This window comes from Sardina pilchardus, chromosome 17, assembly GCF_963854185.1.
Source record: "Sardina pilchardus chromosome 17, fSarPil1.1, whole genome shotgun sequence".
NCBI lineage: Eukaryota > Metazoa > Chordata > Actinopteri > Clupeiformes > Clupeidae > Sardina > Sardina pilchardus.
The window spans coordinates 251,675-267,741 of NC_085010.1; the positions used below are offsets into that span (position 1 = coordinate 251,675).

Genomic DNA, 16,067 nt, shown 5'->3' on the forward strand with positions numbered 1-16,067 from the left:
GAGTGGACTGAGTGAGGTGAGTGGACTGAGTGAGGTGAGTGAGGTGAGTGGACTGAGTGAGGTGAGTGGACTGAGTGAGGTGAGTGAGGTGAGTGGACTGAGTGAGGTGAGTGGACTGAGTGAGGTGAGTGAGGTGAGTGGACTGAGTGAGGTGAGTGGACTGAGTGAGGTGAGTGGACTGAGTGAGGTGAGTGAGGTGAGTGGAGTGAGTGAGGTGAGTGGACTGAGTGAGGTGAGTGGACTGAGTGAGGTGAGTGGAGTGAGTGGACTGAGTGAGGTGAGTGGACTGAGTGAGGTGAGTGGACTGAGTGAGGTGAGTGGACTGAGTGAGGTGAGTGAGGTGAGTGGATTGAGTGAGGTGAGTGGAGTGAGTGAGTGATGGTTTGACACGAAGTTCAAGAATTGTGAGTGAGTGTTGGTTTGACACAAAGTTCAAGAATTGTGTGTGTGGACTGTTAGTGTTGGTTTGACACAAAGTTCAAGAATTGTATGTACAAGGCACGACCATTTGATTGACATTGTTGTAATGGATTAACTGTTCTCCAAAGCTCCTCCAGAGCATTGTCATTCAACGGACACATAATTTCAGGAACCACAATGGTGCCGTTGCGATCCTCCTCCAGAATAAAATTTTCAGTAAAATTTTCCCAGTTGATGCCTGGTTGTTGAATGTTCTGTAAATTAATTAAATGAATTACTGAGATCCAGGGTGAAATCATCCATATCAATGTTGCAAATTTGTAAATGATTAAGTAAGGGATAATCAACGACGCGCCGTGCGTTTATAGGAAAATAATGCACGTTCGAAGTGGTAATAAGGTCCCGACGCCGCATTATTTTCCTATAAACGCACGGCGCGTCGTTGATTATCCCTCTTTTACCACTGCTACTATCACTTTGGTTTATATCGCCGCTGTCTTAGATACAACGTTGTTGTCTTTACCGTTACATTCACATTGGCGAATTAATATTCAAGTGTAATAAGCCCAAAAGTAGGGAAGTACTTCATAGCTGTGCGGTATATAGAAAAATAATGCATGTTCCAAACAGCGCATCACAATAGGACATTTGACCAAGCAGTGGTATAAGTAAGGGATAACGGCCGACGAGGTGACCGGTTCGATGGAAATAATGGCTAGGTGGAGGTCTAGAACTCCGGCGACGTGCGAAGCACGGAGACGGAGTTACCTCCGCCGTGCCATTATTTCCATCGAACCGGTCGACCTCGAAGGCCGTTATCCCGCTTATCTCCCGTTTGTATTCATAACCTGTATATTTAGAACATAGTTTTATTCCACCGTTGTGTCCGTAAACATCGCTAAAACTGTCTTGACTGTGGGACTACTTTCCGCCACATATCAACTTTCTACTTGCAGGACAAAACTGCCGTTACTAGTTCTAAATGGATGGTTGCTATGGCCAAAAGCCAGTCGTTAGTTCTAAATGGCTGGTTGCTATGGCCAAAAGCCAGTCGTTAGTTCTATCTCTCCCGTTGTCAAGCGGCCATATCCCAGGATTCTGATTAACTTTAACTTTGAAAGATCGCTACTTTTATAGCCTACATGGCATCCAACTAGCTACAATCCACCTCCGTCATATGCTACAATGTTACTGTGGTTCTGCACGTAATTCAGCGTGTATTTCAGCTTGGATGCAACGTGACAGTTCATTTAAACTTCGCAACGAGTTTGGCGAATTAATATTCAAGTGTGATACGGGAACTACTTCAAAGGTAGCAGGTTATACGAAGTTAATGGCCACCCCATCAGCCAATCAGAGAAGAGAATTCCATTGTTGAGGGAGATAACGAAAAATAATGCACGTTCCAAATAGCGCATCACAATAGGAAATTTGACCAAGCAGTGGTATAAAAGAATAATAATAAATTAGAAGCATATTGCATTTTCGTAAATGTTGCACAAACAAATTCCACAGCTGTGGTTTGCAGATCAATTGTAATTCTCTATCTAGCAACTTGGATGTTCTGAGATGGTGTACCTCAAGTCTCTCCCCTTCGTCAAAATTGTGAAAATGTCCCATACACCACAGCTGTTCAGGACTAAGACATCCCTCTGTCCGCAAAGGATGATTATTCCATCCTTCAGTGAAGGTGTTGAGGTCTGCTCGGAGCCGAGGGACAAAGATGTAGTGCACACCAAACAGGTGAATGTCATCAGAGATGTCTAGCAAGCCATCTTCCTCCATTGAGTGAAGAACATCATGGTACTTGCTAGTGACTGCAACCCAGACATCCCGCCACAGTCTCTCCACCCTAGAATGAAAACACCATTGGGTTAGCTTTAAAGGAGACTGAGTGGAAAACCATTTTTGCCTTGGCTTTCATGAATTAGGAGAGGTTATACATAAACAAAGAGCAATCATGGCATGGTAATGCCCTCCTTCATATGGAAATCCTGAATTTAGAAATAGCCACAAAAACATGGGCGAATTAGAACAAAGCCTACATGTGATGTAAAATAGCACGAACCCATTGTAGTTCAATTGTGGATGCCAGGGAGCACCAATCAGGCAAAATGACTGTTTCAACACATAGCCTAAATACAAGGTTTTAATTAGGCTTGTGAAATTGTGTTTAATTTGTCAAAAATAAGCTGTGTCTGCTAAGCACCACCACCATAACTATAACCAAGTCGAATATGTCCTATTTTAACATCAGAGAACAAGGCACAATACTTCATACATCCTCTGTCACCTTTAAGTAGATTTAGAATTATAAGACCTACGTACCTCTGATTATGGACACTCTTTCCTGAGATGAAACTCCTTCTTCCCACTCCTCGTGTTGCAAACATGAATTGTGCGATGTCCACGTTCTCAACTCCCTGATCTGCCCTTACCCTAGGATGACAGTGACCCTTCAAAGTTTAACTATGCATTTAGTAGGTGATGGGACACATTTTCTTTAAAGTACACAATACTTAAAGGGGAAAACAGTGCTACTTTCTTAGGGTAGGTTAAAACAGTGCTACTTCTCCCAATTTCTTAGGGTAAGTTACCTAGATGGTAGGCCATGAAGCTGGGTGGCTCCAAAAAAGAATGAAAACGCTGTTGAGGCCTTGTTATTTGTGGCGGCATCCATATACATTATCTGCAATACAATAACAATTATTATTATTATTATTATTCATCTACAGTATTACTCTTGCAGTTTGCTACTGTGTTATGCCATACTGCACTTACAGGAACAAGGAAATACAGTTTTTAAATGGAGTTTTAGCCACCTCAAACGGATATTTTCAAAGAGATTTTTAAAAATGCTGTACTTTCAAGATTCTACTGGATACGTGTAAATGCAATGAAAAAATTACACAGATAAAAAAAAAGGATACATGATACATGTTAACAGGGCCTAAATTGGTGAGAAGTCAGACACCCACACACAAAGCCAGTTACCTTCCTTGAGTATCCATCCACTCCACCGAAGATCACTATGTTGTACCTGTTCAAGAAGGGAAAGGTTGAAACATAAACAAGGCCATTCTTAAAGGAACAGACCACCTTTTTTTTTTTAGATATTTGGGTCATTCCACGCCAAATCAACCAGAGCCCACGCACTTGCGTCTCAAAAAAATCTGAAAAAAATACCATGTGTGCCTATGTTACCCAGGAGACACTCTGTAAAATGTTTTTGTGCTAAGATCAATACTTTTCAAGTAACAGCCAGTTTTACAGGGGGAGGGGGGTGTCAAATTTGTTCTACCACTTTTTTTTGTCAAAGTTCACAAGCTCATTGCTCAAGAACTAGAATCTGTAGGAGGCTCAAATTTTGCAGGCTGGTGCATAAATAGGAATAGTATGCAGTAAAATCACCACGAGTCGTCTGGACGATCCTGCATGGTCATAGCAGTCCCTCAAAGTTGATCAAAATTTTGTTGGAGTTCTTGGCTGGGCTCTGTTTAGGCTTACAGAAGACATATTTTTACTCAACATAGGCTCTTGATTTTTTTTCTCTTATTGAGATCAGTAGAAACACTCTCCGAAAAAGCAATGAAGAGAAAAGAAAATCCATCAGGGACTGAACAGCAGACCTCACAAGTTTGAAAAATAATTTTGGATCTCATATTCAGAGCACCCTAACACCTTGTGGGAATATACAAAGATTTTTTTAATATTTTTTTCTATAATCTGCATTACCTCTTCTTTTTAAAAACACCAATTTGACTTGTCTTATGCGAATCTTTCTTTTTCATTTTCCACCCTAAACATGGACAAAATGCACCATTGAGATCAATGTGTTTTGTCCCCACCCGGCAATTTCAGTGATTCAGTGATTTTAGTGGCACCTAGTGGTTACTCTATACAAAACAAATCTCTCAATAGATCTCTATGGTGCATTTTGCCCTTGTTCAGGGTGGGAAATGAAAAAGAAAGATTTGCATAAGACAAGTCAAATTGGTGTTTTTAAAAAGAAGAGGTAATGCAGATTATAGAAAATTTTTTTTAAAAAATCTTTGTATATTCCCACAAGGTGTTAGGGTGCTCTGAATATGAGATCCAAATTTATTTTTCAAACTTGTAAGGTCTGCTGTTCAGTCCCTGATGGATTTTCTTTTCTCTTCATTGCTTTTTCGGAGAGTGTTTCTACTTATCTCAATAAGAAAAAAAACCCAAGAGTCTATGTTGAGTAAAAATGTGTCTTCTGAAGGCCTAAACAGAACCCAGCCAAAAACTCCAATAAAATTTTGATCAACTTTGAGGGACTGCTATGACCATGCAGGATCATCCAGACGACTCGTGGTGATTTTACTGCATACTATTCCTATTTATGCACCAGCCTGCAAAATTTGAGCCTCCTACAGATTCTAGTTCTTGAGCAATGAGCTTGTGAACTTTGACAAAAAAAAGAGGCAGAACAAATTTGACACCCCCCTCCCCCTGTAAAACTGGCTGTTACTTGAAAAGTATTGATCTTAGCACAAAAACATTTTACAGAGTGTCTCCTGGGTAACATAGGCACACATGGTATTTTTTTCAGATTTTTTTGAGACGCAAGTGCGTGGGCTCTGGTTGATTTGGCGTGGAATGACCCATTTATGTATTTTCATTATGCCCAAGTATTATTCAAGACAGTGCATATCATTTTCTTCTCAGCGTGTTTAGTACTGAGATTGCCATTATTAGCATAGCTTAGCACAATCACTGGAATGAAATGGTTCCATTAGCATCAAGCTACAAGTGTCCACTTGAGGGAATTAGGGAATTAGGTGAATTTTAGGCTAATTTTAAAGTGCTTTATAAGTAAATGTGATGATGTTTTATTTGGCACCATAGACTTCCATTGCTATGTTAAATAAGCCTACAAAGTCAAACTAGGCATTGCAAACACAGGGAAAACATCTATGTATTTCCTTGTTTAACTAGGGGTTGGCTACAGATAAGCAATTTCCTGAAATAAGGTGGCATATCCATTTAAGCATGTAACAAATATTCTGTGTACAAATAGATTATATACTACCTTATCAGTTTATGGTTGGTATCAATGTGGACCAAGGAGAGAGGTCCACGCACAGAATAACTTCTTCGCACAACACACCCAAGTTCCATGATCCGTGAGAAGATTCCTGGCGCATCAACCCGATGCATGGAGGCCACCATTCTCCGCCACTGAACACGATAACCCAGTGAAACCAAATGGCCACGAATCATTCGGTAACCAGCATTTGGCATCTGACTTTTAATACCTGAAATGATGTTGTCAAGTTCTTGGTCTGTCATCGAGCTGTACGTTTCTCTCACAGATAAGCCAATCTTTTGCAATTTCCTGTAAACAGTTCTTCTCGACATGTTTAGGCATTTTGCAATGCAAGAAATTGGTAGCTTAGTTTCAAGAAATCTCCTGAGTACCTCTTCCTCTAAAATTATTCTAGGGTGACCAGGACCTGGACCAGCTTCCATTTCCTGCTCTTCCTGCATAGAGCTGTTACCCATCTCCCTCTGCAGAAGATGGCGGAGATTTAGTAGTGCTTCCACAATGTGTGACACACCTCCTATCTGACGATCGAATGATTGAAATAAAAATAATTCATGTTGAGTCAAGAAGTCCAAAAAGTCCAAATTTAGTGGCTGCTGGTTTAGGACAGATTGAAGCTTGGTCAGGAGTCTGGCCATCAGTTGCTGTCTCAATTCCTGTTGGATAGAGATCAGATCAGATCAGCAAATTAATAATAGGGACTCATCATTTCTGATGTACATGACGTCTCAGAGTACTACAAGCTACTACTACTACTACTAAACTACATGAGTGAAATAATAGACCAATTTCTACTGCGATTCAATTTTGAAGAAATAGTTTGAAGCCGATACAAGGAGGCCAAGCAAGCTCCCTTCTGCTTAGAGATCTCACGGTCTCACATCTAGCGGCCTAACAAAACGCACAATATAAAACAGGAATGCAGCAAACATTACTCCACATGGAGATCTGAATTTCCACTCAAAATACTTTGAGGGCGGATAATGACACCTCGCTCATAACACTCTCTGATATATATACGTATATATATCTATGGTTCTTACCACAGACTAGAATGTTCTTACAACGACAAAACGTAATTCTGAGACACAATTATCAAAGAGAATAAAGTCAAGTGCTTACTGATTGCTGAGGTGTGTCGCCAGTCGACATATTTCACCCTGATTTCACCGTGCTTAGCAGTTGCTAAGCAGTTGCTAGGATTGCTAAAGAGGAACGAATAACATTTAATTAGCGGGGAACACATAACATTAGCAAGGCAAATCAAGCAAACACCGACGTCTCGAGATAACATTACATTTACATTTAGCTGTTAGGCTTTTATCCAAAGACTTACAAAAGGATCAATATTCAAGCTACAGCACAATTAGGAAAAGCTAGGCTAAGAGTGCATATTGCTGGCATGATATAGGCTAACGTTAAGAATGCCAGTTAACATTAACGTTCAGAATAACGTTAAGAATGCCATCCAACACACTATTGTATCACTATCGTTAATTAAACTATAAGCTATAAAAACTATAACTATTAAACTATAAAATACTTACCGATAATGTATTTGAGTATGATGTAGACATGTAGTCAAAGATGCACTAGAAAGAAAGTTAGCTGCTGAATGAATCGCGTTTGGGTCCACTTTCACGAAGGGCTTCGTCGACGGAAGAGCTACTCTGATTGGTCAGGTTGGATGTCAATCAATTTCGGGCGAATCTTCTGATTGGTTGGCAATTGTGGGATAAATGTAACGCTGTCGACAGATTTTGAGCGAGCACAGAGATGACTTTGAGCGAGCGCAGAGATTAAATTGAGCGAGAGGGAGAGAGATAGCTAGAGCGAGCAGAGGGAGCTGTGTGAGAGCGCGTTCAGTGAAAATGAATGAAAGGGGCGCTGTTGTCGCGCACACATTTTGACCGTAGGGAACACGCAAAGACATTTGTTGAGCACAGAATTGATTCTCGTTTGCGCAGTTACAAATTCTTTGTGCTCAAGTTTAATTTGTCCTCAGAATATAAGTTGTGTGCTTGCTCAAAATATGTTTCTGTGCTCAATATTGCTCCACTCTGCGCTCATAAATGTGGCACAAATGTAACGCCATAGTAGCGTACCTCACCTTTCACAACACACGCGTCTCCAACCCGGGTTGGGGAGCTTTAAGTAGGTTACTTTGGCCGGTTGCTTTCGCTTACGGCCATACCACGCTGAACACGCCCGATCTCGTCCGATCTCGGAAGCTAAGCAGCGTCGGGCCTGGTTAGTACTTGGATGGGAGACCGCCTGGGAATACCAGGTGCCGTAAGCTTTTCTCTCCATCAGCCAGTGCAACTTTTTTTTTTTCAGGCTGTCTGTCTGTGCGTGCCTGCTCCCTAGTACGTAGATGTTCCAACCCCTTTGAATATTTGCTTCCTCCGTTTGAAAGCAAAATAAATAAATAAATAAATAAATAAATAACTAAATGCATAGGTAGGAAATATAGGCTAAGCCAGCAACAGGTCGAACAAAATTGCACGAGTTGACTGTCAACAGTTGGCGGATTGGGGGAGTTTTAGTGCTTGTTTTCATCTGGAATGTTTAGCTTATTTTTGGGGGGTGACAGCTTTGTTTTCTATGTCCCTTTAGTTTTCACCGTTTTGTACAATTCCCGGTCTCGCTGTGTTCATTCGCCCAAGAGCTGCAAAGTCATTTTTTCAACACTGCCTGAGTATGGATAATAGCCTACAGTCTGCATGGCTGTCGACATCCCAGATATTGTGGTGTTTTCCTGAACAACTGTAGGTTACTCGTTTCAGGATGTCCGAGTAGAGCGAGTGACCAAAGTTCCTGTTTTTACGCACAGCGAATTGATATTTGAAAAGCTAATATCAGCGTGCTTCATGAAGTTTTGCTTGACAGCAGTTGCTACTACATAGCCTATGTTGTCGTATTAGATGCAGCATTCGATTGACGTGTGTCTACTATTACGTATAAGGCCTATATAAACCGTGCGCTAAGGAGAAGCGCTCATTCACGTCTCCGTCGCCGGAGGGAGCGCCACGCTTTCCGTCGTTAGTGTACATTTGTGGACATGTATGGATCATTGGCTGCCAGTGACTCTAGCACACCAGTAGAGAACTGCAGTTGGAGCAGTTGTTTTTACTTTCTCCGTGGCGAAGTTGAAGCAAAGCGGATACATGAAACAACCCTCTTCACAACACATGACCTGAAGGCGCAATCCTAACTGGCCAGAGACCCAACTCGGAGCGTCTGCATCCCGACCGGTATGTGTACGTTGTTTTCATTGAGAGGCTACGTTTCTAAAACGAAGCTTATATTTCATGAATTGTAAATTAGGGCTGTTCTCTCCAATGAAACATCCCCTGTGTTTTCGCTCCGCTTAAAAAAAGGATTTTTTTTTTTTTTTTTTATATCCCATCAAATACTTAGTGGTTTTATATTCTCATGCATGGCCAGACACTGATTTCTCTCCTTAGCTTTGAGTATCATCTTTGTTTGAAAAGCTGAGCTTTTTTTTTTTTTTTTACTCCAGTGACGTTTTCTAATTTACTTGTGGTAGTTTCAAATGGTGTACACCAAGTGGTTTTTGCCATGCTATGTCACCATTACAATTTCTTTAGCTTCTAAACAAATCTGTGAGCGTTTTAATCAGAGATAAAGCTGCCCTATGTGTGTTGAACTGTGAGTAAAGTATATGCACTTGCCTAACCAAACTCTTCTGTCAGTACCCTTCGTTTTTAGGATAAAGAAGGAACAGTTATTGGAAATGTTACCAAGTTTTAAATGCCATTTGTTGTATTCTTCACTTTCAAAGTTGAACTCCACGCGGAAAATGCGCCCTTGTTTTCATGAACACATACTGTAGCGTACCTCACCTTTCACAACACACGCGTCTCCAACCCGGGTTGGGGAGCTTTAAGTAGGTTACTTTGGCCGGTTGCTTTCGCTTACGGCCATACCACGCTGAACACGCCCGATCTCGTCCGATCTCGGAAGCTAAGCAGCGTCGGGCCTGGTTAGTACTTGGATGGGAGACCGCCTGGGAATACCAGGTGCCGTAAGCTTTTCTCTCCATCAGCCAGTGCAACTTTTTTTTTTTCAGGCTGTCTGTCTGTGCGTGCCTGCTCCCTAGTACGTAGATGTTCCAACCCCTTTGAATATTTGCTTCCTCCGTTTGAAAGCAAAATAAATAAATAAATAAATAAATAAATAACTAAATGCATAGGTAGGAAATATAGGCTAAGCCAGCAACAGGTCGAACAAAATTGCACGAGTTGACTGTCAACAGTTGGCGGATTGGGGGAGTTTTAGTGCTTGTTTTCATCTGGAATGTTTAGCTTATTTTTGGGGGGTGACAGCTTTGTTTTCTATGTCCCTTTAGTTTTCACCGTTTTGTACAATTCCCGGTCTCGCTGTGTTCATTCGCCCAAGAGCTGCAAAGTCATTTTTTCAACACTGCCTGAGTATGGATAATAGCCTACAGTCTGCATGGCTGTCGACATCCCAGATATTGTGGTGTTTTCCTGAACAACTGTAGGTTACTCGTTTCAGGATGTCCGAGTAGAGCGAGTGACCAAAGTTCCTGTTTTTACGCACAGCGAATTGATATTTGAAAAGCTAATATCAGCGTGCTTCATGAAGTTTTGCTTGACAGCAGTTGCTACTACATAGCCTATGTTGTCGTATTAGATGCAGCATTCGATTGACGTGTGTCTACTATTACGTATAAGGCCTATATAAACCGTGCGCTAAGGAGAAGCGCTCATTCACGTCTCCGTCGCCGGAGGGAGCGCCACGCTTTCCGTCGTTAGTGTACATTTGTGGACATGTATGGATCATTGGCTGCCAGTGACTCTAGCACACCAGTAGAGAACTGCAGTTGGAGCAGTTGTTTTTACTTTCTCCGTGGCGAAGTTGAAGCAAAGCGGATCCATGAAACAACCCTCTTCACAACACATGACCTGAAGGCGCAATCCTAACTGGCCAGAGACCCAACTCGGAGCGTCTGCATCCCGACCGGTATGTGTACGTTGTTTTCATTGAGAGGCTACGTTTCTAAAACGAAGCTTATATTTCATGAATTGTAAATTAGGGTTGTTCTCTCCAATGAAACATCCCCTGTGTTTTCGCTCCGCTTAAAAAAAGGATTTTTTATTTTATTTTTTATATCCCATCAAATACTTAGTGGTTTTATATTCTCATGCATGGCCAGACACTGATTTCTCTCCTTAGCTTTGAGTATCATCTTTGTTTGAAAAGCTGAGCTTTTTTTTTTTTTTTTACTCCAGTGACGTTTTCTAATTTACTTGTGGTAGTTTCAAATGGTGTACACCAAGTGGTTTTTGCCATGCTATGTCACCATTACAATTTCTTTAGCTTCTAAACAAATCTGTGAGCGTTTTAATCAGAGATAAAGCTGCCCTATGTGTGTTGAACTGTGAGTAAAGTATATGCACTTGCCTAACCAAACTCTTCTGTCAGTACCCTTCGTTTTTAGGATAAAGAAGGAACAGTTATTGGAAATGTTACCAAGTTTTAAATGCCATTTGTTGTATTCTTCACTTTCAAAGTTGAACTCCACGCGGAAAATGCGCCCTTGTTTTCATGAACACATACTGTAGCGTACCTCACCTTTCACAACACACGCGTCTCCAACCCGGGTTGGGGAGCTTTAAGTAGGTTACTTTGGCCGGTTGCTTTCGCTTACGGCCATACCACGCTGAACACGCCCGATCTCGTCCGATCTCGGAAGCTAAGCAGCGTCGGGCCTGGTTAGTACTTGGATGGGAGACCGCCTGGGAATACCAGGTGCCGTAAGCTTTTCTCTCCATCAGCCAGTGCAACTTTTTTTTTTTCAGGCTGTCTGTCTGTGCGTGCCTGCTCCCTAGTACGTAGATGTTCCAACCCCTTTGAATATTTGCTTCCTCCGTTTGAAAGCAAAATAAATAAATAAATAAATAAATAAATAACTAAATGCATAGGTAGGAAATATAGGCTAAGCCAGCAACAGGTCGAACAAAATTGCACGAGTTGACTGTCAACAGTTGGCGGATTGGGGGAGTTTTAGTGCTTGTTTTCATCTGGAATGTTTAGCTTATTTTTGGGGGGTGACAGCTTTGTTTTCTATGTCCCTTTAGTTTTCACCGTTTTGTACAATTCCCGGTCTCGCTGTGTTCATTCGCCCAAGAGCTGCAAAGTCATTTTTTCAACACTGCCTGAGTATGGATAATAGCCTACAGTCTGCATGGCTGTCGACATCCCAGATATTGTGGTGTTTTCCTGAACAACTGTAGGTTACTCGTTTCAGGATGTCCGAGTAGAGCGAGTGACCAAAGTTCCTGTTTTTACGCACAGCGAATTGATATTTGAAAAGCTAATATCAGCGTGCTTCATGAAGTTTTGCTTGACAGCAGTTGCTACTACATAGCCTATGTTGTCGTATTAGATGCAGCATTCGATTGACGTGTGTCTACTATTACGTATAAGGCCTATATAAACCGTGCGCTAAGGAGAAGCGCTCATTCACGTCTCCGTCGCCGGAGGGAGCGCCACGCTTTCCGTCGTTAGTGTACATTTGTGGACATGTATGGATCATTGGCTGCCAGTGACTCTAGCACACCAGTAGAGAACTGCAGTTGGAGCAGTTGTTTTTACTTTCTCCGTGGCGAAGTTGAAGCAAAGCGGATCCATGAAACAACCCTCTTCACAACACATGACCTGAAGGCGCAATCCTAACTGGCCAGAGACCCAACTCGGAGCGTCTGCATCCCGACCGGTATGTGTACGTTGTTTTCATTGAGAGGCTACGTTTCTAAAACGAAGCTTATATTTCATGAATTGTAAATTAGGGTTGTTCTCTCCAATGAAACATCCCCTGTGTTTTCGCTCCGCTTAAAAAAAGGATTTTTTATTTTATTTTTTATATCCCATCAAATACTTAGTGGTTTTATATTCTCATGCATGGCCAGACACTGATTTCTCTCCTTAGCTTTGAGTATCATCTTTGTTTGAAAAGCTGAGCTTTTTTTTTTTTTTTTACTCCAGTGACGTTTTCTAATTTACTTGTGGTAGTTTCAAATGGTGTACACCAAGTGGTTTTTGCCATGCTATGTCACCATTACAATTTCTTTAGCTTCTAAACAAATCTGTGAGCGTTTTAATCAGAGATAAAGCTGCCCTATGTGTGTTGAACTGTGAGTAAAGTATATGCACTTGCCTAACCAAACTCTTCTGTCAGTACCCTTCGTTTTTAGGATAAAGAAGGAACAGTTATTGGAAATGTTACCAAGTTTTAAATGCCATTTGTTGTATTCTTCACTTTCAAAGTTGAACTCCACGCGGAAAATGCGCCCTTGTTTTCATGAACACATACTGTAGCGTACCTCACCTTTCACAACACACGCGTCTCCAACCCGGGTTGGGGAGCTTTAAGTAGGTTACTTTGGCCGGTTGCTTTCGCTTACGGCCATACCACGCTGAACACGCCCGATCTCGTCCGATCTCGGAAGCTAAGCAGCGTCGGGCCTGGTTAGTACTTGGATGGGAGACCGCCTGGGAATACCAGGTGCCGTAAGCTTTTCTCTCCATCAGCCAGTGCAACTTTTTTTTTTTCAGGCTGTCTGTCTGTGCGTGCCTGCTCCCTAGTACGTAGATGTTCCAACCCCTTTGAATATTTGCTTCCTCCGTTTGAAAGCAAAATAAATAAATAAATAAATAAATAAATAACTAAATGCATAGGTAGGAAATATAGGCTAAGCCAGCAACAGGTCGAACAAAATTGCACGAGTTGACTGTCAACAGTTGGCGGATTGGGGGAGTTTTAGTGCTTGTTTTCATCTGGAATGTTTAGCTTATTTTTGGGGGGTGACAGCTTTGTTTTCTATGTCCCTTTAGTTTTCACCGTTTTGTACAATTCCCGGTCTCGCTGTGTTCATTCGCCCAAGAGCTGCAAAGTCATTTTTTCAACACTGCCTGAGTATGGATAATAGCCTACAGTCTGCATGGCTGTCGACATCCCAGATATTGTGGTGTTTTCCTGAACAACTGTAGGTTACTCGTTTCAGGATGTCCGAGTAGAGCGAGTGACCAAAGTTCCTGTTTTTACGCACAGCGAATTGATATTTGAAAAGCTAATATCAGCGTGCTTCATGAAGTTTTGCTTGACAGCAGTTGCTACTACATAGCCTATGTTGTCGTATTAGATGCAGCATTCGATTGACGTGTGTCTACTATTACGTATAAGGCCTATATAAACCGTGCGCTAAGGAGAAGCGCTCATTCACGTCTCCGTCGCCGGAGGGAGCGCCACGCTTTCCGTCGTTAGTGTACATTTGTGGACATGTATGGATCATTGGCTGCCAGTGACTCTAGCACACCAGTAGAGAACTGCAGTTGGAGCAGTTGTTTTTACTTTCTCCGTGGCGAAGTTGAAGCAAAGCGGATCCATGAAACAACCCTCTTCACAACACATGACCTGAAGGCGCAATCCTAACTGGCCAGAGACCCAACTCGGAGCGTCTGCATCCCGACCGGTATGTGTACGTTGTTTTCATTGAGAGGCTACGTTTCTAAAACGAAGCTTATATTTCATGAATTGTAAATTAGGGCTGTTCTCTCCAATGAAACATCCCCTGTGTTTTCGCTCCGCTTAAAAAAAGGATTTTTTTTTTTTTTTTTTATATCCCATCAAATACTTAGTGGTTTTATATTCTCATGCATGGCCAGACACTGATTTCTCTCCTTAGCTTTGAGTATCATCTTTGTTTGAAAAGCTGAGCTTTTTTTTTTTTTTTTACTCCAGTGACGTTTTCTAATTTACTTGTGGTAGTTTCAAATGGTGTACACCAAGTGGTTTTTGCCATGCTATGTCACCATTACAATTTCTTTAGCTTCTAAACAAATCTGTGAGCGTTTTAATCAGAGATAAAGCTGCCCTATGTGTGTTGAACTGTGAGTAAAGTATATGCACTTGCCTAACCAAACTCTTCTGTCAGTACCCTTCGTTTTTAGGATAAAGAAGGAACAGTTATTGGAAATGTTACCAAGTTTTAAATGCCATTTGTTGTATTCTTCACTTTCAAAGTTGAACTCCACGCGGAAAATGCGCCCTTGTTTTCATGAACACATACTGTAGCGTACCTCACCTTTCACAACACACGCGTCTCCAACCCGGGTTGGGGAGCTTTAAGTAGGTTACTTTGGCCGGTTGCTTTCGCTTACGGCCATACCACGCTGAACACGCCCGATCTCGTCCGATCTCGGAAGCTAAGCAGCGTCGGGCCTGGTTAGTACTTGGATGGGAGACCGCCTGGGAATACCAGGTGCCGTAAGCTTTTCTCTCCATCAGCCAGTGCAACTTTTTTTTTTTCAGGCTGTCTGTCTGTGCGTGCCTGCTCCCTAGTACGTAGATGTTCCAACCCCTTTGAATATTTGCTTCCTCCGTTTGAAAGCTAAATAAATAAATAAATAAATAAATAACTAAATAACTAAATGCATAGGTAGGAAATATAGGCTAAGCCAGCAACAGGTCGAACAAAATTGCACGAGTTGACTGTCAACAGTTGGCGGATTGGGGGAGTTTTAGTGCTTGTTTTCATCTGGAATGTTTAGCTTATTTTTGGGGGGTGACAGCTTTGTTTTCTATGTCCCTTTAGTTTTCACCGTTTTGTACAATTCCCGGTCTCGCTGTGTTCATTCGCCCAAGAGCTGCAAAGTCATTTTTTCAACACTGCCTGAGTATGGATAATAGCCTACAGTCTGCATGGCTGTCGACATCCCAGATATTGTGGTGTTTTCCTGAACAACTGTAGGTTACTCGTTTCAGGATGTCCGAGTAGAGCGAGTGACCAAAGTTCCTGTTTTTACGCACAGCGAATTGATATTTGAAAAGCTAATATCAGCGTGCTTCATGAAGTTTTGCTTGACAGCAGTTGCTACTACATAGCCTATGTTGTCGTATTAGATGCAGCATTCGATTGACGTGTGTCTACTATTACGTATAAGGCCTATATAAACCGTGCGCTAAGGAGAAGCGCTCATTCACGTCTCCGTCGCCGGAGGGAGCGCCACGCTTTCCGTCGTTAGTGTACATTTGTGGACATGTATGGATCATTGGCTGCCAGTGACTCTAGCACACCAGTAGAGAACTGCAGTTGGAGCAGTTGTTTTTACTTTCTCCGTGGCGAAGTTGAAGCAAAGCGGATACATGAAACAACCCTCTTCACAACACATGACCTGAAGGCGCAATCCTAACTGGCCAGAGACCCAACTCGGAGCGTCTGCATCCCGACCGGTATGTGTACGTTGTTTTCATTGAGAGGCTACGTTTCTAAAACGAAGCTTATATTTCATGAATTGTAAATTAGGGCTGTTCTCTCCAATGAAACATCCCCTGTGTTTTCGCTCCGCTTAAAAAAAGGATTTTTTTTTTTTTTTTTTATATCCCATCAAATACTTAGTGGTTTTATATTCTCATGCATGGCCAGACACTGATTTCTCTCCTTAGCTTTGAGTATCATCTTTGTTTGAAAAGCTGAGCTTTTTTTTTTTTTTTTACTCCAGTGACGTTTTCTAATTTACTTGTGGT

The 16,067-nt window shown here is 41.8% G+C and overlaps 1 protein-coding gene and 5 non-coding genes across 6 annotated transcripts; 5 read left to right on the forward strand and 1 right to left on the reverse strand.

Moving 5' to 3' along the window:
• Positions 1-260: 260 nt before the first annotated feature.
• On the reverse strand, positions 261-3,510 carry LOC134062654 (uncharacterized). The gene is made up of 5 exons (XM_062518744.1): positions 3,415-3,510; positions 3,018-3,109; positions 2,749-2,859; positions 1,999-2,272; positions 261-674 (listed from the first exon to the last, which is right to left on the reverse strand). Exons 2-5 carry the CDS (start codon positions 3,104-3,106, stop codon positions 456-458), a joined length of 693 nt encoding a protein of 230 aa, XP_062374728.1. The 5' UTR covers positions 3,107-3,109; positions 3,415-3,510; the 3' UTR covers positions 261-455.
• Positions 3,511-7,671: 4,161 nt separating this feature from the next.
• Positions 7,672-7,790, forward strand: LOC134063118 (5S ribosomal RNA). The gene has a single exon (XR_009935890.1). It is a non-coding gene; the product is annotated as a 5S ribosomal RNA (ribosomal RNA).
• A 1,637-nt stretch (positions 7,791-9,427) lies between these two features.
• Positions 9,428-9,546, forward strand: LOC134063129 (5S ribosomal RNA). The gene has a single exon (XR_009935902.1). It is a non-coding gene; the product is annotated as a 5S ribosomal RNA (ribosomal RNA).
• A 1,637-nt stretch (positions 9,547-11,183) lies between these two features.
• Positions 11,184-11,302, forward strand: LOC134063141 (5S ribosomal RNA). Its single transcript, XR_009935914.1, has one exon. It is a non-coding gene; the product is annotated as a 5S ribosomal RNA (ribosomal RNA).
• A 1,637-nt stretch (positions 11,303-12,939) lies between these two features.
• Positions 12,940-13,058, forward strand: LOC134063153 (5S ribosomal RNA). The gene has a single exon (XR_009935925.1). It is a non-coding gene; the product is annotated as a 5S ribosomal RNA (ribosomal RNA).
• Positions 13,059-14,695: 1,637 nt separating this feature from the next.
• Positions 14,696-14,814, forward strand: LOC134063164 (5S ribosomal RNA). The gene has a single exon (XR_009935936.1). It is a non-coding gene; the product is annotated as a 5S ribosomal RNA (ribosomal RNA).
• The last annotated feature ends 1,253 nt before the right edge of the window (positions 14,815-16,067 follow it).

Coding starts and splice junctions, on each gene's coding strand:
- LOC134062654 (XM_062518744.1), bottom strand. CDS start 3,106: ATGTATATGGATGCCGCCACAAATAACAAGGCCTCAACAGCGTTTTCA. Junction 2,273..2,748: donor AAGAGTGTCCATAATCAGAG/GTACGTAGGTCT, acceptor TTTTCATTCTAG/GGTGGAGAGACTGTGGCGGG. Junction 675..1,998: donor ACGAAGGGGAGAGACTTGAG/GTACACCATCTC, acceptor ATTAATTTACAG/AACATTCAACAACCAGGCAT.